General features: G+C 38.8%; 1 protein-coding gene across 1 annotated transcript in view; it reads left to right on the plus strand.

Moving 5' to 3' along the window:
• PHF20 (PHD finger protein 20) overlaps nucleotides 1–22156 on the plus strand; it is a 77708-nt gene that overhangs the window by 52372 nt on the left and 3180 nt on the right. Inside the window, exons 15-21 of the mRNA XM_074157072.1 lie at nucleotides 1220–1318; nucleotides 3181–3342; nucleotides 5468–5637; nucleotides 12398–12497; nucleotides 15743–15938; nucleotides 18703–19102; nucleotides 20522–20705. Coding sequence (XP_074013173.1) covers nucleotides 1220–1318; nucleotides 3181–3342; nucleotides 5468–5637; nucleotides 12398–12497; nucleotides 15743–15938; nucleotides 18703–19102; nucleotides 20522–20705 — 1311 coding nt within the window. The remainder of the gene's footprint in view (nucleotides 1–1219; nucleotides 1319–3180; nucleotides 3343–5467; nucleotides 5638–12397; nucleotides 12498–15742; nucleotides 15939–18702; nucleotides 19103–20521; nucleotides 20706–22156) is intronic.

Consider the following 22156-nt stretch of genomic DNA (forward strand, 5'->3'; position numbering starts at 1 on the left):
TAAGTGGTAAAATAGCAGGAGATGTTCAAGGATGGGGAGACAGAGCTGAAGACTCTCATGAGGAGGAGCTAATGATCATGTCTCCTGCATGCTCATCACAGCTGGTAAAACGTGACTGAAATTTCCAGTTTCTCAGAGTGAGTTGTTTGTACCATAAATATGTAGCCTTAGATTGTGAACTGGGGAGTTTACTATTGCGTGTATGAAGGATAACAGAATACACTGGTATTGCTGGTTTGCTTCATGAGTGGTTACAGACCAGCTCGGGTCCTTGAATGTTTTGTGTAGGAGATTTCTTACAGTGTAGAGTATCCTTAGGTGCTTAATCTGATAGCAATAATGAGAAATTGAAATAGGTGTCTAAATGGGATGGTGAGTGGCTAAACCAGCAAAGCGCTCTGAGAGCAAAGCCCTTTTGAGATGCAAGGCATCCTTCCATAATAGACTTTATGATTGCACCTATAGTCTTGGTTGAGTAAGAATAATTTACTTAAGGAACTCTATACATAAATCCTGCTGCAGAGACCTAAATCTGAAAGACAGCAGTTGTAAACAAATGCTAGGATATGGAAGGCAAGGGTTTGTGCACATTACCTTGCAGCGGGGTTATACTTCATGGCAAGTGCTCTGGAAGCAAGCTTTGAGGATGGACTTGATATCACCCAATCATTCAAAAATTATGGTGGAGTTTTTATTCCCTTAAAGATAGGATGGAGAACAGATGGTGAGAGAATAGCAGTTAAAGCCAACTGAATGAGTTGTTACTCCATTTTCAATGAAAACAAGTATTTGACTGAAGTAATAGAGTTTGGGGGGTTGTGATTTTGTTTTTGTCAGACTTTTGTCACAGCGCTACTGAAATGTGCAGCATCGTAATTTAGAAAATGGATATAACAAATCCCCCTAGTGTTTTCTTTTTTAATAATCTCTGAAGCAGGTAAGTAGTAAATGGGCATTGGTGTACAGTTGATTTCTCCCACCTGCTATTGTAATTTTGTTATGGCACAATCAAATTAGGACTTAAAACAGGCTATTCCAATTATGACAGCTGGGAATTCTTACAGATAAGTTTTCTTGGTTTTTCTTTTTTTTTTTTTTTTTTTTTTTCAGTGAACTGGCTCTTACTGTGCAAAGAAACTATGGAGGTCTTTAAGAAAATTAATAAGTAGAATAAGTGTGTATATCTTAAAAATTAAGGTGGAATGTTGTCTAATTTCAGCTGTTAAAGAACATGAGAAGTACAAAGAAAGAAAATCCAAAGACTATGAAAGGTCCAAGTCAAAGAAAAAGAAAAAAAAGAAAAAGAGAACTCAGTCTGGTAAAGCTCTTTTTTCTCCTTTATTATTTTGTTTTGCCTGTTACCCACTTCCATGCTCTTAACAGTGGGTGTTGCAGATACAACTGCTTTCTTCATTAATCTTTTAGTTCTGATTTTATTGTGGTTAATATTAAATTGATTGGCAAGATAATTTCGTGGTTGAGGTGCATCGTTAATGCTGGATGACAGCTTACAGTAGTGCTTGCAATGGCACAGAACAAATCTAACTACAAAATGGATATGTCAGTCTTTAAGTCTGGCTTTTCATTAGCAAATGAACTTGTATGCAAGTTTTACCCAGTTAAAGAGGGTGCAGATCCCCTTGATTTGTTACCAAGTACTCTGTGTACTGGATGTTCTCAGTTATATGAGTTAGTTTTAGGGTTCTTGTATGAATGAGGGAGCTTGGAAATGTTGATGCTTTTTCTGCTGTTAACCATATTTCTTACATCTTCACTTTGTCATAGCCTCTGAAATCCTGTGCTATGAACTCTAGTGAACCTGTCACATCCTAAACTTTTTTCCTAACGGGTAAATCTTCTTCTGAGGAGATAAAGTAAAAACCTGATTTAAAGTCTATGCTCATGATATGTCCCTTTCTCATGTCTCATAACATGCTGTTCTACATACTTGAATGGGGTTGTAGTAGGAACATGTCATCTTGTTGATTTCATCTCCAGAGGTTGGGAATGCTTTCCTCAGGCCACTTCCCACTTTGAACTTCCTGTGTAGGCCCAGGTGTTATGGGTGATTGGATTCTTTACTTCTAAAAATCACAGTTGATTCTGAAAGATTTCTCTAGTGAAATGTTTACAGGTCAAGCATGGCAATTTTCTCTGCCATTGGTGGATGTCTAGGGTCATTAATGCAGCACATTTCAATCTGGCATGCATGATTTGTTAAACTAGAGCTCCTTATGGAGGAGTCTCTGAGACGGGAGAAGAAAATACATTTTTGTTTGCTGCCATGAGGAAATAGGACAAGCTGTTATGAGAGAGTAGAGGGCAAGAAAGAACCACAGGCAGACTGACTCAGAATTGTATTGAAACAAGTAATTTCAGTGATTTTCTGACTATATGGTGCCCTCAAATGTAACGATAATATGCAAAGTATAATTTGTCAATTTATGCAATAGTTGCCAAAATAGTACCCACAAACTGCTTGTCTGTCTACTCTTGGGTTTTAAAATGTTGCTTGCCTTTTTTGTTGTTACCCTCGTGGTTCTCAGTCCAGGAACTTTGAGATTTTTCTCCAGATAGCTGGTTGGAGGGTACTGCTTATAACTGCAGAGCGCCTCGATTTATATACAGTCCAGGAAGGGACAAATGGGTACTTCACAGAGGAACTGTTCTAGGTGTTTTCTCCACGCGTTCCTAATTGGGGCTTTTTTTTCCACCCATGCATCTTCTTCCATACATACACTCTTCTCTTAGAGATACATTCTTTCCACTTTTAGAGATGAGGGAATGTGTGTAGCCATGCAAAGGATAGTGGGATGTGAGGGAGAGGTCTCTGGCTAGCAGTGCTTGTGCTGCAATGCAAAACCATTTGTAGACATATTTGCCCTGAAGAATAGTTAGGTTTAAGTAACCAGGCTTCTCAGACTTTCTAACTTATGTCAACAGTGAAGGATGACTAAGCTGCATAAGATTTTTCTAGTTCAGGCAATAACTTTACTGACTCTAGATTGCAAATCTTCCAGCAGCAGCATAGTGGAGTCCTAGAGTCCCAGCACATTGAAATGGAAGCTGTCTCAGTGAATTATGCAAGCCTGCTATGGGCACATGCGGTGCTGGTTTTTTCTTCTTTCAACTTCTCTTAATCACAGATTTCTAATAATAACATTTCTTACAATTTTACAGAATACTCTGGCAGTGAAGAAAACACAGATATTTCACAGGAGCTTTCCCCTGAAAAACCAGTTGCCACAAAATGTCTGTCTTCAACTAAATCATCTGCCCACCTAAGCACATTGCTGCACTGCTCTGATTCTGGACAGCACAGAGGAAAATCAAAAACAAATGGTAAGATGACTCTCCTCTATGGCTTGCTGATTCTGTCTTTCATTACCAGTAAATGTGTGAGCTGCACTAATACACGCAAATGCTAGTACTCGTGATGTAAGTCTGGCTGTTCTTATGCATGGCTGTGTTTTTTCTTTTCCCCTGCCTGAAGAAGTTGAACCATTTCACTTGCCAGAGCTTGTTGTTGCTGCTTTTTGCTTTGACTTTACCTTCACAGAAGCTTTACTGTTCCCCATATTTCGGAGCGCAAACTCATTTTGCACCTTTTTGCAGCACTTTATTAACTCTGTAATAACAATGCTCAGAATTCAGTAATTAAATTGTTCATGTTTCCAAAGGTTTCTACAAAGTAATAATTCATTCAGAGTTTAAAATGTGCAAATTTTATACAGTATGTTTGGGGTTTTTGAGACCACTGATTTTGGTTATATGTAGTTACGTAAATACAGTATGATACATGGTTATAATGACTTTCTGAGCTTCATAATGATGAGAAGCTCTTGAGTAGCTATTTATTAGCATTTTGTTAGTACTTCATAAGCAGAGCTAATAATGTGGCTGCTGTGTTCCAGCTTTTATAATTTTTAGTATCTTGGCCCATCCTTATTTACTGTCACAAGCTGGTACAATAAAAAAAGGAAGACAAATATTTTGATCTTTTGGTTATTATTAAAGATCACAAATTTTAAGGTAATGGGAAATGTATGACAGCTTGATTACATACAGGAACCTCAAATTCCTTATTGTATAGATACACCGTTGGTGACCATTTGATTTTTTTGGTTTTTTTTTACACAACTGTATTATTGTTTGGTATTAGGTAAAAGGTAAAAATTAACTTCAGTTAATTTCACTATATACGGTAAAGAGTGAACATTAAAAACAACTGAAGCGCAGGTGGTGATAATGTCTTAAAACATGTTCTGCAAGTCTGATCAGTTGTAGTTTTGCAGTATATTGACCATAGAACATGCTGGCAGTTTAGTAACTTGGCTCAGACTTCTTTTGAGCAGTTCATAGAGGTTGAAAGAGGTGAAAAGTACTGGAAACGGATTTATTTCATCCTTTACGCAATTGCTTTGCTGCTTTTTGTATCTGCAGAACTTGTACTAACAATAAAAGCAATGCACAGATAAATAAGATATATGTAGTAATAATAAAACTTTTGTGTAGAATGAGAGCACAGTGAGCTTAACCTTTCGCTTCCAGAGCAATTCAGGAAAGTATGTCCTATCTCAGAGGTGGAGAAGAACTTTCAAATATGAAAATTAATTAATGCATCGGGTTCTCAGCCCCTTACCTTTGAGAACAGGTGTTTCTCCAAAAGATCCAGTTTATACCACAGACTGGTTCTTCTGTTTCTACAGTCTTGTTTTAGGGCCTGAGTGACCACAGTAGCTCTTCCCAGTATAGGTGAGAGACCGCAGTCTATTTAAGAGTGACTAAATTTCTACCTTCCACTCTCCTCCAGCTCATTAGAGTATTTCCCAAATAATTAAAATCCTTGTCTTCTCCCTCTGACCCTCCCATTCTATCCCCAAGGAAGCTGTAGACATTGCATTAATATTATTGACGTAAGCATCTCAATTTAGCATGTTGTTCAACAAAAATTTTTCTTGGCAGTTTTGATTCATAGAGATGTATTAACGCTTTAAGTAGCGTGGGAGCATTCTTAAAGAATACCTGGAGCAGTGCACTGCCCCTGAACTGATAAATGTGTCCTCGACAGGAGACTAAATGAAAATAATCTTTTCTGAAGCAGGATTAAATTCTGTGTTAGACTCTGAATATTTCTGTAATGGAGACATTACTTTGTGCAATGGAATGGTTTGTAAGACAAAACCCTCTTATCTCTTTTTGGGAGCTCTACACTTAAAGTACCAAGTCACAATTATACAGATTGCAAAAACTAGTATGTATCCTGTTTTGAATTTATAAATCTGGCTTTGTTTATTGTACTTACTTGTCTAAAGAGACTTTATGCCTTTGGTTTGAGGCACTGTATGTTGCTGGAATATTTTGAAGGAGCCATTAATGAGAATATAAAACTTCATTATGTAGTAACCCTCAATAAACTGACCTTTTTGTAATCACTTGGGATTTTATCTAACTATTTCTTGTACAGAGGATGACACCCTGAGCGAGTCATCTATGGACAGTTTGCTTTGGAGCGATGATGACTGCAGTCAGGATGTTGATGTAACCACAAACCCTGACGAAGAAATTGAAGACAGTGATTTTGAGATTGTTCGGTGTGTTTGTGAAGTAAAAGAAGAAAATGACTTCATGATTCAGGTATGAAGTAGAGGGTGAATGCAGTGGAAGGTGTCAGTGGAAAAGCTATTGTAGAAATATGCACAGGTACACTCTGTACATGAAGTGAACTGTTGTCCTCTGAAATGATAAATTTTTTTTCAGGTAACCTGTCAGGCCGAGCAGCTGCTATGATAGGTAGAAAACTGCTTTTTGATACAGTTTGGGTTTTTTTAATCGAAGGAAAGTGGGAGAAGAGGGACAATTTTATAGAAGCCATTAAGGGTTTGCTTGTCACTTGCAGATTTGCATTTTTCTAAAAATTAGAGCACTTCCTGGTTTTGGAGAATACATATTTAAAATCAGTAGCTTTTTATCTGGCTTTTTTGCTTCCCCCTAGTTCTGAGCATGTTCAGAATGTTGCCATGAGATTGTGGTACTCTTCCACTTCTCTGCCCTGGCAAGAAGCTTGACTTAAACATACAATCTGCTAGATAGGATGAACAAAAAAATCATTACTTGAGTCTTTTGTTTTGAAGGAGAGCTGCATTCATCTAGTTTTTAAGTTCAAAGTTCCTAATTGCATAAGGCCATTTGTCCATTCTTCTTATAGGTACTCTTGTTAAACCAACTTTACAGAAAACTTCCCAGCTAGATCAGTGTCTGTTATCTCTCCTGCTTAAAACTGATGATAAAATCCTCTTTGGAACTTCCGCTTTTTGAGATGTTTGTAAATTACCAGGAAACCATTCCCCACATAGCTGCTCTGAGCCATTCCACCCAGTTCATGGTCATTTCAAATAGTTAGGTCAAATTTATAAAAAATTTCTTCGGCATTTTTTGCTCTAGTTCATTTTGCCACTGCTTCTTACGTGAGCTGCCTTTGGTAATTCCCCCTAAGTCTTAAAAGAAGCATATGCAGGGGCTTAAGTGTATGATGCTCTTGAACTGAGATCATGAGCTTTTTATAGTTGCCCTTTGGAAGAAATTAGGGGGGTTTTGTTTTGTTCTTTAGGAGGCCCATCCTTCCTATCTAGATAACTTCTTGCTTGTTGTGGGACCTCAGTTCCAAGTGAAGTAGAAGAGCTTGGCAGCTGTGCCATTGCAAATTTTAAGGTAATTATTGCATACTTTTGAGGAGGTTGTTTTATTTGTGAAAGGATATTGCGTGACACTGACTTCAGAAATATTTTTCTGGCACACAAAGCTCACCCCCATCTGCAGCTTTTGAATTCACTTTCCCAGGAATTCTGTTGCTAATTTTTGGGAGGTTTGAATCCCACTTTATGGGACCACTTACTGGTATGGTTTCTGGCATGTTACTGTGAACTGTAGTTCTTTTTTGCTGTTTGGAACTAAGAGGAAGGACAGAAGCTGATCTATACTACCTCACAACTGCTGCTTGTTTTTTGGTGGACTTTATTGCTTGAATGGAGGCAGAAAGTTGTTAAGGAGAAGAGGGGGTATGCACTGTTTAATTTGTAGTGTGAAGAATTCTTGGCTTCTGCAGCAGAACTGTTGAAACAGGTTGTTGATGTTAAGCACAAAAAAAAAAGCGAACTTTAAAAATCGTTACTAGGGTTAGCTAACACAGCTAGGTTTGATTTTTGTCCTCAATGGTCAAGTTTGAAGAGCTAACTTCACTGTGTAGTTCTCTTTGGCATTCCATCCTGCTTTATGGAGATTTGCTCTGGAAGATAGGATACTCTCATAGTGCTGAGTTAATTTTGACGCGTGCCTTTGTATCAGTGCTGGATCCTGACAACTCAGGATGAAAGATACTATATGCATTAGTAGGAAAGGGCATGGTGATGGGCAGTGGACAAAATTAGATGCTATTTAGCATCTGAGCGTTTAAGAGGAAAAGGAGTCTGGCAGTTGGGAATAAAGGGGGCTGGCTGCCTTCTGAGGAGATGGCTCAGTGAAAAACACAGATATATTTCTGACAAAAGTAGGCTCAGAGTGCAGAGAGCTGTCAGCTGGCTCAGGACGTGGTCTATGGATGGCTTTCATGTCAGTTTTTGTGGGCTGCTTCTGAGATCAGTTTTCTAGGTTGAACTAGTTTAGAGTTTTTTTGTGTGTATTGAAAAATTTTAAAGACTTCAGCCATATTATAATAAGTATTGTCTAGGAGAGCAGGTTATTCTCTCTGGAAAAGAGGTGCAGATTGACAGTATGGTGAGTACCTGCATTTGTTACGGAGATTGATGCAATAGGAATTGGGGAGCAAGGAGCTGGTAACAGGATTTTGGGTGGGGTAGGTTAGGAAGATGGTTTACTTAAGGTACCAAATGCTCTGCTCCCCACACCTTTCTGTCATCCCGTGGTTTTTTGGGAAAATGTTTTGAATGGTCTGGTCTTCTGTTGTTGATGTAGAAATGCCCGAGTTAGGTCTTTACATACAGAGTGTTAACACAAAGCAAAGATGCTGTGTTATACAACTGTAGAATTACAATGTGGGGAACCTATTTTCAGCTTTTTAGAGTTGTGGTGCTGAGATTGACTTTATAGAGTGAGAAACCTGTGTAGTTGTCATGATTTTATAAGAAGAAATATTTCTTCCTTGTGTCCTACTCAAACTTTAATCAGACACTTGGAAACTCAAATTTGGAAGTGTCTGCTCTAGAGAACTTACATTTAGACTTGTCCTCTCTTCTGAAGATATGTATTTTTGCACAGTGTATGGGCTTTTAGAAGAATATTACCATTCTTTGCACTTGTCTCCACTGGGATGTTTTTTCTGCCCCTGCCTATTACTCTGATGAGATCTGACTGAAATATGCTGGCACTTGGGGTACTTGCTTGTGCCTGTGTGCCAGTCTGCGTTGACTTGGGATCAAAATCAGGAGCCAGCGCAGTTTCTCCGTGCACATGACTGGAGATTCATTCCTCCCAGGATAACTGTATGGTGCCCTCTTATGAATGGGAGAATGGTAAGTAATTTTCTTTTTGAGCTGCACTCATTTCCAGGAATGTGCCGAATCTAGAAATAATGAGGAAAATATGTTAATTTTAAACACAAGCAGCACCTTTCTTTTTCCTGAAAGATCAGAGGCCATTAAGGTTTAATGAAGCTCTTACATAGCTCCATTGTTCCTTTTAGGTCGTGGAGCTAATAATAAAACCCCCAAAACTTTCATAGAATTATAGAATCATTCAGGTTGGAAAAGACTCTTGTAATCATCGAGTCCAACCATCTACCCTACTCTACAAACTTCTCCCCTACACCATATCCCCCAACACCACATCTAAAGGACTCTTAAACACATCCAGGGATGGTGACTCAACCACCTCCCTGGACAGCCTATTCCAGTGTCTGACCACTCTTTCTGTGAAGAATTTTATCCTAATGTCCAGTCTAAACCTATCCTGTTGCAGCTTGAAGCCATTCCCTCTTGTTGTATCACTAATTACCTGTGAGAAGAGACCAGCACCAACCTCTCTACAGTGTCCTTTCAAGTAGTTGTAGGGAGTGATGAGGTCTCCCCTCAGCCTCCTCTTCCTCAAACTAAACAGTCCCAGCTCCTTCAATAGCTCTTCATAAAATGTATTCTCCAGGCCCCTCACCAGCTTCGTTGCCCTCCTCTGCACTCGCTCCAGCACCTCGATCTCTCTCTTGTATTGAGGTGCCCAAAACTGGACACAGTACTTGAGGTGTGCCCTCACCAGTGCTGAGTACAGGGGCACAATCACCTCCCTACTTCTGCTGGTCACACTAATTCTAATACAAGCCAGGATGCCGTTGGCTTTCTTGGCCACCTGGGCACACTGCTGGCTCATATTCAGCCTCTTGTCAATTAGAACCCCCAGGTCCTTTTCTGCCAGGCAGCTCCAGCCACGCTTCCCCAAGCCTGGAGCGATGCATGGGGTTGGTGTGACCTAAGTGCAGGACCTGGCACTTGGCCTTGTTGAAGCTCATACAATTAACCTTGGCCCATCTATCAAATCTATCCAAGTCTCTCATGCAGATCAACACTCCCGCTTAACTTGGTGTCATCTGCAAACTTACTGATGACACACTCTTATGTCCTTATCAAGATCATCAATAACAGAAATGGATCCAACACTGAGCCCTGCGGAACACCACTTGTGACTGGTTGCCAGCTGGTTTTAACTCCATTGACCACCACTCTTTGGGACCGTCCATCCAGCCAGTGCTTGATCCAGCAGATCGTATGCTCATCGAGGCCATGAGCAGCCAGTTTTTCCATGAGAATTCTATGGGGAACAGTGTCAAATGCTTTTCAAAAGTCTAGGTAGACAATATCCATATCCTTTCCATCATCCAATAATTGGGTCATCTTGTCATAGAAGGAGATCAGGTTTGTCAGGCAGGACCTGCCTTTCATAAACCCATGCTGACTAGGCCTGGTCCCCTGGTTGTCCATTATATGGCTTGTAATGGCACTCAAGATGATATGCTCCATGACCTTCTGTGGTAGGAAGTCCCTGGACTTTAGCTTAGAAGTTTTGCAAAAAACTCTGACTTGAACTTGCCTTAAATTGTCTCAAGCAATTTGTGCATAAAGAGTGCCATTCATTACACCAGGATACAGAAATAGGGGTTTGCATTTAAAGTAAGTACCTGCCTCAGTTAGTAGAAGTTAAAACTGGAAAAAAGCATGAAAAATAGTATATCGTTGGTCAATGCTGTTTCATTCCAGTCTCTCTAAATTTACAAGGAGGTTACTAGATTTCATTTATGGAGCCTGTGGGAAGCAGTAGCTTTGAGTTGCATTGCCATGTTCTGCTTCTGAAGGCACAGCACTCCCTTCTTAGGGTAACACTTGGGCCCAAAAATGTCCAGACGAAATGTCATTGTCCCTTCCTTTTGTGGTTTGTTTTTGGTGGTTTTTTTTAATACCTAAACATTGGTGAATTTGTGTGTGATGTTGAGAATTCTGGGGCTGGATTTGGTGGCCTTGGAGGTGGTGAACGTGAATGGACTTGGGATATTTTTGTTCTGGTAGATGAAAAGCGGCTTTAAATACATGTCCATTGGGTTCGGTTACTTTCTTCGCACTTGAACTTCGATTTAAATATTATTGCACAACTATGCATGTTTTTCCTCTTCAAAATCTCTAATTTAGCTTGCTTTGAATCTCCCTGCTACTGCCAGGGCAGTGGGTAGTTTCTGTGTAGCGTGTCCAGAGCAAAGGCTGGTAGCCCGGCCAGGCAAGCTGGGAAGTAGAACATGCAGGTAAAAGGAAGGACCTGTGCCCTGATGGGGTGGATATTTGAATATCAATTGAGTAAAAAAAAAAAAAAAAAAGAAAGTTGGGATGCTTCATTAGAGTTCCAGGCAAATTTGTCTGGAAAATGACCGAGCTAATAGCTCTGTGCCATATGGCTTTATAGGATGCAGGAGGTCTCTTCCTATTTTTAGCACACAGTCTATTTTTCTTAATCGGCCGCCTTTGCTATAGGACACCTTTTTCTGGCTCCTACTAATCATCTTTGCGAAAGGAGGATGGTCTCTTAGCCTTTTTTGAAAATGTCTCCTTATTGCTTTAGGGCTGTTCACCCACTTTGTAAGGCAAAACATTGTTAGTCCCATCTTTCAGAAACCTCTTTCTCTAACATTTTATATTCTGTGTTCCCAGTGCTTCTGTTTCCTCCACACCTAGACCACTCATTTAATACGACCATGGTTTCAAACATTGGTGGTCCCATTCTGTCTCTCTTAGCTTGAGGAAAGGCAGCAGATAATAGCACTAATAAAAGTGGTATAAGTGGTGTTCAACACAGATGAGATGTTAATTAAGTTGGCATCGTTGTAGGTCAGTGAAGAGCAGCATCTGAGATTGCTTGCAGTTGCTGTTTGTGTTTGGGTTAGCTCATTTTGAAAACCTTTGCCAATATTGATGGCTGCATAGAGCTTTAGGCTTGTGCTCTGAGAAATAAAGGTTATGACCTGTTGTCTCACTGGTTGTGAAAATAGTAATTCTGAACTGATGCCACAGTTTCAAATCAAAATTGTCTTAATATTCTTCTGTGGGGTTTGTCCTGTGTTTCGGTGGTGGTTAGGCTACAGTTGCAGTTTGTCCGCTTGTTAAAGTGCATGTGTGGGGAAAGTGCCTGAAACAGAACATGTGGATATAGTTTTTCCTGCTTTAAAACTCTATGGCTTTAAGTACAGTGATTGCATTTTAAATAACATAACTGCACTAAAAAAGTAGGGCCAAATTATATTCAGTCTTTGCTAGTATGATTGCTTGCACTTGGAAGGATGTCAGAAGTTTTTAGAGCTAATACAACTGCATCTGCACTTTAGTTTTATATTAGTAGAGCTATCTTTGAAATAGATAAAATGTTAGAGATACTTGTATCAGTAAAGCATAATATTGGCTAGTCCTATGTGACATAAACACTCCTTGGATTTTATAATTGAATGTGATTAACAGTTTGAGGAGGAAACCTTTTCATTCAGAAAAAATTGATACATTTTGCTAAAGAAAGCTTGATTGCATACTGTTTTCTGTCCTGATTATGTGTGCATGCATGTTGTGAAAGATTTTCATCTCCAGAGGGAACATTTTTGCACTTTTCAGGATCTCTGCTTCTACTTTGCAATTGGTGTCATTCTCTAGAAATCCATGTGAAAAATGTGTGGGAAGGCTTCGAAGCTTATTGTAGTCTGATTCTTTAATGTATTTTCTTGTGGCTGAAAGAGGGGGGTGGGTATTATTAATACACCTTTTTGTCTTAAAATATGTAGATGATGTGTCTCTTTATTGAGATAATCTTATTAAGCTCCTGTAGGCTTCACTTCTGTTGATGTGCACTTCTTGACTTTAAACAGTGTGAAGAGTGTCTGTGCTGGCAGCATGGAGTCTGTATGGGTTTACTGGAAGATAATGTACCTGAGAAATATACCTGCTATATTTGCCAAGATCCTCCAGGTACAGAAACTTAAGGTTACAGAGCCTTCTTATACATGGAGTAACTTTATTAGTTTTATATTTGTATATTGCAAAGATTAAACCTTTTTTTTCTCCCTAGCTCTGTCTGTCATTATAGGTAATTGAGTTCAGTCATAGATACAGAAAATTTAATTTATATGAATGTACATGAGTCCATATTGTGGAACTGCAGCTGGACAGGAATGGAAACGACACTTTTCACTGTGATGACCGTCTGTCACATATTTGCCAGTAATAATAATGGGTATGGAAAATTAATTTAGAAGCCCTCAGGAAACTTAAAGACTCTCGTGGGTGCATCTTGGGGGATGTGACTGCAGCTTTCCTCCAACACGACCAGGCTTATGCATTCTTTAAAATAAGTCAGCAAGAGGCATGGTGGTTCTCAACAGCCATGATATGCTAGTGCTTGTTATGGGAAGGCACTTGAAATCCAAGTATATGAACACAAATATAAATTATCTTGGGTAATGTAGTCAGAGTTGATGAAGGAATATGTTCTCTACTCCTAAATATATATTTTTAAATGTCTTGGTTCATCTTATGCAGCAGGTAAAATTTACATGTATGTGGATCTTTTCTGACTTCCTACTCTGAATTATAAAGCCTCACTGAATGTGGAAACAGAGGAGGTTCGAGCTTGAGTCTGTGTTCATAAATTATGAGAAAATGGGATCTCTGCCTAATCACAAGACCTTTTTGGTTTATATACATATTTGGATTGTGATCTCTGCTTTTTTTTTTTGGCTGTTTAAAACTACTAACGTATTTGTAGCTTAACTAATTGATTTGTGTAGTTTGTATACTAATGTTGTCTGTACTTACAGCAAGGAAGATGTGCTATGCTTGCATTCGCTTGTCTAAGTAGTAAAATAGTTTTAACGTTGAAGTTTGGGGGTTTTTACACTATCTTCATCCAGGATTTAAACATTCTGTTTTCAAAATATTTTGCTTTGATTGAATTAAATTTGAGTTTTAAACTTAACTAAAGAACACACTCAAACTGAAGTTGTGCCATCACAGTTGAACTGTTTGTATTTAGTAAAAACTTCATCAGAATAGTTTTTGGTCAAAACTGGTTACAACTAACACTTCATTTGGTTAATTAGTCTAATCACTTTTACGAAGATCCTGAAACTTGTATTTTTTTATTTGGGCTTAATTTTTACTCCTGTCTTAGAAAACATATCCAACTTCTTGACTTCAAAAATGGCTTCTCAATTTCAGGGAATCTGCTGTTGGCTTGAAATGAGCTAAACAGACTTCATGAATCTGCAAAGAATTTGCTTTTAAAACTGGGAATAGCCATTCAGCAAACTCTTATTTAGGAGCTTTCCCCAATTTAGTGCTGGGGCTTGTAACAGCACAATTCATATTATTGGGAATATAAGCAAATTTAGTGTAATTTTGCTTAAAAACTGTACCAACTGTCATTTTAGATAGGTGGGGGTTTTTTTTGAGTCAAGTGGGATTTTTAAGAGATTTGTTCACGTTTACTCTTGCTTAAACATTATCAAGATTCTTATGATGTGATGGACTTGTTCAAGCCATAAAAAGCATACATTGTTGGATATTGTCTTGTGTCTTCTCTGAAGCTTACACACCTAGAACGAGAGCACTTGGCCCTGGGTACCCTGCTGTGGCTGGGCTTCAGCTGGGTAATCTCAGTGTTGTTCAGATGCCCATGGAGTTCTAAAACTCATGATTTTATTCTTGTAAACTGAATATAATTTTCTGTCACAGAGAAGTGCAGGGGTTAATATAGGTATGTCAGGAATGTCTCCAAGGGGTTTTGGTCACAGCTAGAAGATCTCTTGCTTGATAGAGCATTATCTGCCTGAAGAGTTGAGCTGGAAATTCTTTCTTCCCTGTGTTGGTTTCCGTTTGAGAGTTTTTGGAGGTCTTGTCTCAAAACATTGAGTAGTGTCTCGTACAGCCTAGTGCCTGAGTGTGCTTACAAGCACGCTCATTGGCTTTTACTCCTTTACTGAGACAGAGCATTAGAATTGAATTTAATTTTGAAAGTGTTGTTTATGTCTATGGATGTTCATACGGGGCATGATAGAGAAGCTATTTTGCTGCCATTCTGTTGCTACCATCCAACAGGATATAAACACCTGTGATGAAGTTCTGCTCACTTTTCAGCACGGCTTCCCAAGAGGTGTTCTGCTTCATTGTCCCAAAGTGAATCACATGGGTAGCAATGCTCCGTAACACATATGTAGTGCCATCCCTTGTGCTTGCTCTGCTCCTAGGAACTGTTGTGGGTTGGGTTTTTTTAAACTTCTTCTTAACTGTTGAAACATGTAGTTAATATTGACCTGCTTATATTGAAGACTTTTTTTGTGAATATCATTCTGAGTCTGTGCTCCAACATTATCTCTGATTTTGTAGGTTCACTGCCTGGGCTGTGTATAGCCCAGTGAATGGTGTGGTGTTGCTCAGGGTGCTGAGCTTTATTCTGAGAACATCTGTTGTAATAATATATTTTACAGGGTGTGGGGGGGCTTTTGTTGGGTTTTTGGCTTGGATTTTTTTGTTCGTGTTTTTGCAAGTCAGCAAGCATCTGAAGTTCCACTCTTTCCTGCTAATACCATTTTGCTTGGCTTCTGAAGTTACTTTTGCTGATGCTTTTACCGCATTTAACGTAATTTCATTTCAGCTGCTGTTGATATTCTGACCTTTTAAGCTAGAATTAGCATTGGTAATAGCCTGACTTACACAAGTTTTCCATCAGAACCTCATCGTTGATTCCTTTAAAATTTACTTTTGAATGTCTGTACTAGTATGTGTATGATGCTTAAAAAACGACTGCTGGAGAAGGGAAGTTCACTGCCTTTTGCTGCATTTTTTCTCTCAGCAGAGAGCCTTGTTTGAACTGTAGCTTTAGTTATAACTTAAGCAGTGTGATACCCTACTAAAAATACACTTTTCTCTGTGCATCAACTGCCATTACCTGTTGTGGATATCCTTTGATGGAATTTGGGGTCTGAATGCTTTTACAATTGGGCAGAGGATTTTGATGGCGGTTATCATCTCACTTCCCACTTCACAAGTTCTTCATGTCTTCAGGGTTTTGTTTGCTATTATAGGATCTCTATTGGTACTGTTGATAAGATCAAATAAGTTGTTGCAAGACTTTGAAACAATCAGAATTACTACCAGTAATATTAACATACTGTAGTTAATGCTGCATTTTAACACGCTCATTACTGTTGCTTTAGGTCAGAGGTCCAGCTTAAAGTACTGGTATGAGAAGGAGTGGTTAAGTAATGGTCACATGCATGGCTTAGCATTTTTGGAAGAAAATTATTCCCACCAGAATGCCAAGAAGATAGTAGCCACTCACCAACTTCTTGGCGATGTACAGAGAGTGATAGAAGTACTGCATGGACTGCAGCTGAAGATGAGCATATTACAGTAAGCAGTATTTAAGTATCAGTCGGCATGTTCTCATCGTGAATTAGATTTCAAATAGTAGAAAAATAACTAGAAATTCAGATTTACTTTTGTGCTGCTTTGTGGATATCTAACAACATAATTTGAATTGCTAATGTGATCTTGGAAAAGGACTTGGCTGTTTAAAAACTGTTTAAGTGCTTTGAGGAGTGTAAATTGTCTATGTGTTGGGAAGAAGGGTTGGGAAAATATGAAGGAGAGGGAGAAAACTAACAGCAGCAGCTTCTCTTAGAGCACCTAAATGGATGTAAGTAACAAGAAGAGGATAGGCATATAACCTATGGCAGCATTCTTACAACACTTGCCTTCTCCACTGCAATAATTCTAAATCATAGCTTTTCCAGCAGAAATTAAATCTTTTTGTTCAGCATAATGTGTTGCTCTGTGGAACTGGGAGAGCAACCGGTAGTGATTCATTTCTATGCAAAGATTATTACAGAGATATATGAAAAAAATAACATTTTTATCACTGTAGAAATCGTTTGCTGCATTTTCTGCTGTTTAAAGTCACCCTTGGTTTCTGATGACTGAAAAAATCTTTTTCTAACTCAAATCCAGCAGTTTTAAATCGATTGAATTCTATGTTTATAATTTATTAGTTGATAAATTGCACAGCAGCAGCTATTTGGAAGCAAAGCTTTTAGTGTTTCCAGTGTTCTTTAGAACTTTCTCTTAAATTTAATCTGTAGTGATGCAGCAGGGCCACTGGCAGTACTTGAAACGCTTTAATAGTGGAATGATGCTTAAAGCAAAAGAATAGCGATTTTAATGTAAGTTTTTGCATTTCCATTATGGTATTTTTTAGTCAGATCTATAAGTAATGCTTTTCCTTTTTGAAGAAGACTTTTCTCAAATAGCAAGACTTCTTAGATTGTGACTTTCCAGTTGTTGAGTAAATTGAGATTTGCATAGCACCAAGGCACAGAGCACTGGGAAAGAGTGTGGTGCTTGTAGCAGATTTTGTTCCTTTTCTCTCCCATCCTGTAGTTGTTGTGATGGCCTGGTTTAATTAAAGATGAGGTGTGGTCCTGCTAGGACCATCTTGTTAAAAGCTATAACCCCTTGTTTTCTTTACATAAATCAGAAAGGATTTTAAAAATTGTTGAATTAGAATGACCATATTGTTGATGTAGGTCTACCATTTAGGGGAGAGGAGATAATTTCACAGCTGCCTCAAATTATTAGGAGAGCATTGCTCAGTATTTCCATGGGATGGCAGAGGCTCAGAGGTGACATTGGCAGCTTTGGTGCAGTGGGAGGGAGAGCCAGCCATCAGAAGGCAATAGTTAAAAGTGCTCAAGTGTTTGAATTTTCACCCTTATGTAGCTGGTGCATCATCTTTCAGTGTTCTGTCTTCCGTGAAGTTATCCCTTGCTCTTTGCTGAGCAAAATAATACCTTTAAGGTGTAGAATATCGGTGGAGCTGGAGTAGAAAGCTTTGGTAAGTGAGCAGGTGGCTTTCACTTCTCCAGGCGTGTGGTCAGGATGGCTCACCAAGGGCACTGTATGGTCATGGGGGACAGAGGGGCCTGTGTGCAGTGGGACTGACTGCTGCATCCTCTGAGAGGCACTGAGGACACCTTAGCTGCTCTAGAACAGATTAGAAAGCAGTTACTTTGGAATTAAAATGGTCATGTTTTGCTGAGTGGTTTGGTGAAAAACTGGATCAGCTTAACGGAGTCTGCCTTCATTTGCAGGGAAGCACGGAGTGGGGTTTTGGGGCAAACCTCACCCTTTTTGTGCAGATGAATGCAGGTGCATTAGGGTCAGGATTTTCTGCTGCGTTCTTGCAGCACCCAGCAGATAAGCTGCCTGCCTTTTCAAGATAAGCAGAGTGATTCTGCTTTTCTCTCCTCTTTACTGCTGTTTTAATGTCTGACAGACATATGGCAGGACAGTATCAGTTACAATGCTCACTTTAAATTTTTTGTTTGTTTTTTATATCCATGTAAGAATCTGATACCTATAGTTGTCCCTGCTGCTGGAATAAATAACTTACTAGTCAATTTGAAAACAATTAAAATAAGAATTGTTCTACGAAGCAGGTAGGGGGGACCGTGGCGTGTTGGTGTACCAGGCAGTGGAGTTTGCTCAGCATCTTGGGGTTTGAAGGAAAGTTAATGTTTTAAAGGAAACAATAAAGAAGATCTAGAGTACCAACCACCCCAAGTCCCCAGTTGTTGTTATTAGAGGGTTATAAAAGATCAATGGATTTAATTTTTAAGTCTGTTTTGGGGAACTACAGGCTGAAGTTTGATACTGAGTGGTTTGAGGGAGTCTTTTTGTTTTATTGGTGTTTAAAATTGTTAAAATCTGAGTTTAACTTCAGTGTACTTAGTGTGACTTACCTTACTAATACCCCAGCAAAAATGAGTTTATGCTGTTAATAAATTGCAAATATTGAAGCAAAATGCTCCTTCAAGGGCAACATTGGTTGTATGTATCTGAAACATGATCTCAACTTTTTTCTTAATGTCAACACTTGGCTTATAAACCATGTTATAGAAATGAAAATAGTGAACATAACAGAACATTGTAGGAAGATACACAGTTGAGGTCAGTGAAGTTACATTATTTCAGAATATTTGGGATTTTTTAAGGATTATAATGACTAAAGTATGTAGTAGTTCAAATATTCTTACTTAGTTTCTTTACGTAATAGTATAGTTTGCTCAGTCACTTCAACGTTTAAATTAGGGCTTTCTACTTTTTTATGTTTGAACAGAAATAAAGAACATCCTGACCTAAAGCTTTGGTGCCATCCGTGGAAGCACATTACAGTGGATGAAAAAATTCATACAAAGCACATCATTCACATTGAGGAGGACTGTTGCAAAGAAGAGACAGCAAGTTACAGAAATTGGAATGGGACAGTTGAGAAACCCTCAGCTCTTCCTTCCATGGAGGAATCTTACATTACGAGTGAACACTGTTACCAGAAGCCTCGAGCCTACTACCCTGCCATAGAGCAGAGACTGGTTGTGGAAACAAGAGGTTCAGCCATGGATGATGGAGCAAATAGAATAAGGGAAAATGGGGATGATGCCCTGTCAGAGAGATTTGGCTGGAATCTGGACCAAGAAATATGCAAGATGGAAAATAGTTCTAAACAGAATTACTCTAAGGTATTTGTATTAAAATAACCGTCTCTGCATAAAGAATGTCTTTGCCTGGCAAAGTGCAAAACTCAACCCCTTTTAATAGTATTTAGTTTGTGTTTATTTTTTTCCTATACTGGTAAATTTAAGTTGCCAGTACAAAGTAAAACAATAGACATGATCAACTCCTACATTTCAAATAATAATTAAAAAAAATAGGTTAAGAGGACTTCTGGACCTTAAATCATCTGCACAGTCTGTGGAATGTGTTACGTTCCACTGGCTGTTCATTGCTGCTTACTTTTATTTGTGTTAAATACAAAAATAAACACTAGCAGTGAGAGAACAGAGAGAGAGAACAGGGCAAGCATGTGTGATACTACCAAATACACTGGTATTACAGCTTTTAGTTATTTCCATCTTGTTCCCATGATTCTTTTAATAGTTACATTATTAATTCCAGGTTCTTCAGGCAGCATTTTATGGTGGGGAGAAAAAAAAGAGGAGCAGCCTGAACTGAATTTTTAAGAATGCTCACCATTGACTAGTCCTGTATCTTCTTCCTGCTGGAGCACTCTAGCTTTATCTGTTCAACTCTTGGTTCTCATTATCAGGTCTATCAGAGCCCTGCCTTTGTACACCCCAGTGCAAAAAATTTACTTCAATTATTTAGTATCAAGTCATATGAAATACAGTTTGACAGATGTTAGAAAGCATCCGGGAAATACTGACCTCCCTTTTTTCAGATTAAAAGGTTATTTAGCTTTTATTTCATGTGTATGTAAGCTGTAACTTATGTTCTTTTTAACTTCTCTAGCAAATCAATTGAGATTACTTTTTGTTTCCCAGAAGGGCATATATTTCAGTTCTTCAATCTTTTAAGAGCCTTTTTCTAAATCCTGTCATATTTCAGCAGAATGATGAAAAAAATAGGGGAGTAGAATCAATACTGCTGACAGTGTAGTCAAGTTTTATAAGTGGTGGTAATGTTTTGGGTTTTTCCTAGATGCTTCAATGAAAGTTTTAGTAGAATTGAGAGTCAATTCCTTCAGGAAAAATCCCTTCTCATTGCAAAATCATTTGCTCTTTAGTTGACTACTATCATGTTAAAAATGGCTTTAGAGTTCCTTACAATGCACAGATTAAATGTGGTATCTTCCAGCTGGAAGTTTTCAGGGAACTAGATATGTGTGTATATGCTATCTTCTGAAAATCAGATGGTTGTGAAGTGCAAAGAATGTCTTAGCAAAATACCTATAAAAGCATGTCTGCATTTAGATCCTCTTGCCCAAACAGCCTTAATATTTGTGTGTGATCTCATCTCTGTGTCTGTCTGTCCTCCGCTAGCCTAGGATTAGTTGAGCAATTAGCTTGGGTGGGACCCAGACAGTCAGCTCACCAATTCTACTTCACTGTTAAAAATATCAATGTGTGTATTTCTGCTAGGTAAGAGAGTCTGTCTCTAAGAAAGTCTCTCCAGAAGAAGCTATTGAAATGAAATTGCTGGAAAAAGACAAAGGAGGAGTTGTGAACTCACAGCTGCAGTGGCAGCTTAATCTCTTAGCTCACGTGGAATCTCTGCAAGATGAAGTCATACACAGAATGGATTTCATTGAGAAGGAGCTAGATGGTAGGTAACATTTTTTTCTCTTTCAAAAATTAAGTGTATTTCACTGAACTACCCATTCAAAACACGTTTACTTGAATTTTACTTTTGCAGACCTAAAAGAGACAAGTGTTGTTTTGTCACACTTACTGCATTTGCTAATAGAAAACTGACATGCAGCAGCGTGTTGGGGGGTTTATTTTAAAACAAGGATCAAATTAAAACCGAGCGGAATTTTATAGAAAAAGTTCTAGTGAGAACACACCTAAATACCTGCATCAGATGATGATGACGTAGTAGAGTATCTTCCATTTCTTTTTGCTTTCAGGTTTTTTGTCATTTTCATAGAATTGTAGAATTGACTGGGTTGGAGGGGACCTTTCAGATCATCTAGTCCAACCATCAACCTAACACTGACAAAAACCACCACTAAACCATATCTTTAAGCACTGTGTCTGCCCACCTTTTAAATACTGCCAGGGATGGTGATTCAACCACTTCTCTGGGTGGCCTGTTCTTCTGTGTATCAACTTCCGTGTTCTTCAGGGGCTTGCTGGCTGTCTTAGCCTATTCTAGGTGGCCTCTTTGGTGCACAAGGCTCTTTTCTTTTCTCCTCTCTTCCAATTCTTTAGTTAAATGTCTGTTGAAATTTTTTCTCCTAGTAATAGAAAACTTCTACACCCTTTATGTGTTTCATTAAACAATCCAGGGTAGTTCTTTTTCTTAACATCTTTAAGTCTGCCCATTTGTTTGTATAGTGGATACAACAGCAGCTTTTCTCGCAAGGAGTTTCTCGCAAGGAATTAGGAAACTTACCTTTGCCAAAGGTTCTCTTTGTAGTTCGGTAAGGGACTGGAAAGGTTCGGAAAGGTTGAATAACTAAAGGCATATTTCAGGAAATGAAGATCAATCAGGATGGTAATCATAATGCCCATTTCAAAAATGAAGAAGCTCTGGTTCACAAAAGTCAGGCTTACTGTATCTGCTGTTGAGCTGGAGGGCTGCTCAGAGCTCTGATGAGGAAATCTCTTATTTCAAGACTGGATTGTCAGTAGTTGGGTAATGCACACCAGTTCCTCAGCAGATATTGCCCCTAGGTTGAATACCCTGTTGATCTGGTTAGTGGCAGTGGTGGCTGCTGCTGCCCTTGGCAGATGTATTCTGTCCTCAGGGTTTCAGTCTCCTTCCGCAGTGCTGTCCTGTCCCCTGAGCTCATCACACCTCAATCTGACCACCTTTCTCGTGGCCCAATTGCATTGTCACCCAAAGTCAGCAGTATTTCTTGTTCTTGTTTCCTGCTGAGAAGCTTTAGAGCAGGAATTCATTTTCTTTGTACTTTAGTCTGCTGCCTGTGCTTTTAGATTTCATCCCCATTTTCTGTTACCCAGTTCTTCTCTCTCTTGGCCAATTGCGTTCTGTATTGATGGAAAACTTCTTTTGTTATCATAGGCCTACCCTTTTAGGATCTTCATTTG

Source organism: Numenius arquata, chromosome 12 (assembly GCF_964106895.1).
Source record: "Numenius arquata chromosome 12, bNumArq3.hap1.1, whole genome shotgun sequence".
Classification (NCBI taxonomy): Eukaryota; Metazoa; Chordata; class Aves; order Charadriiformes; family Scolopacidae; genus Numenius; species Numenius arquata.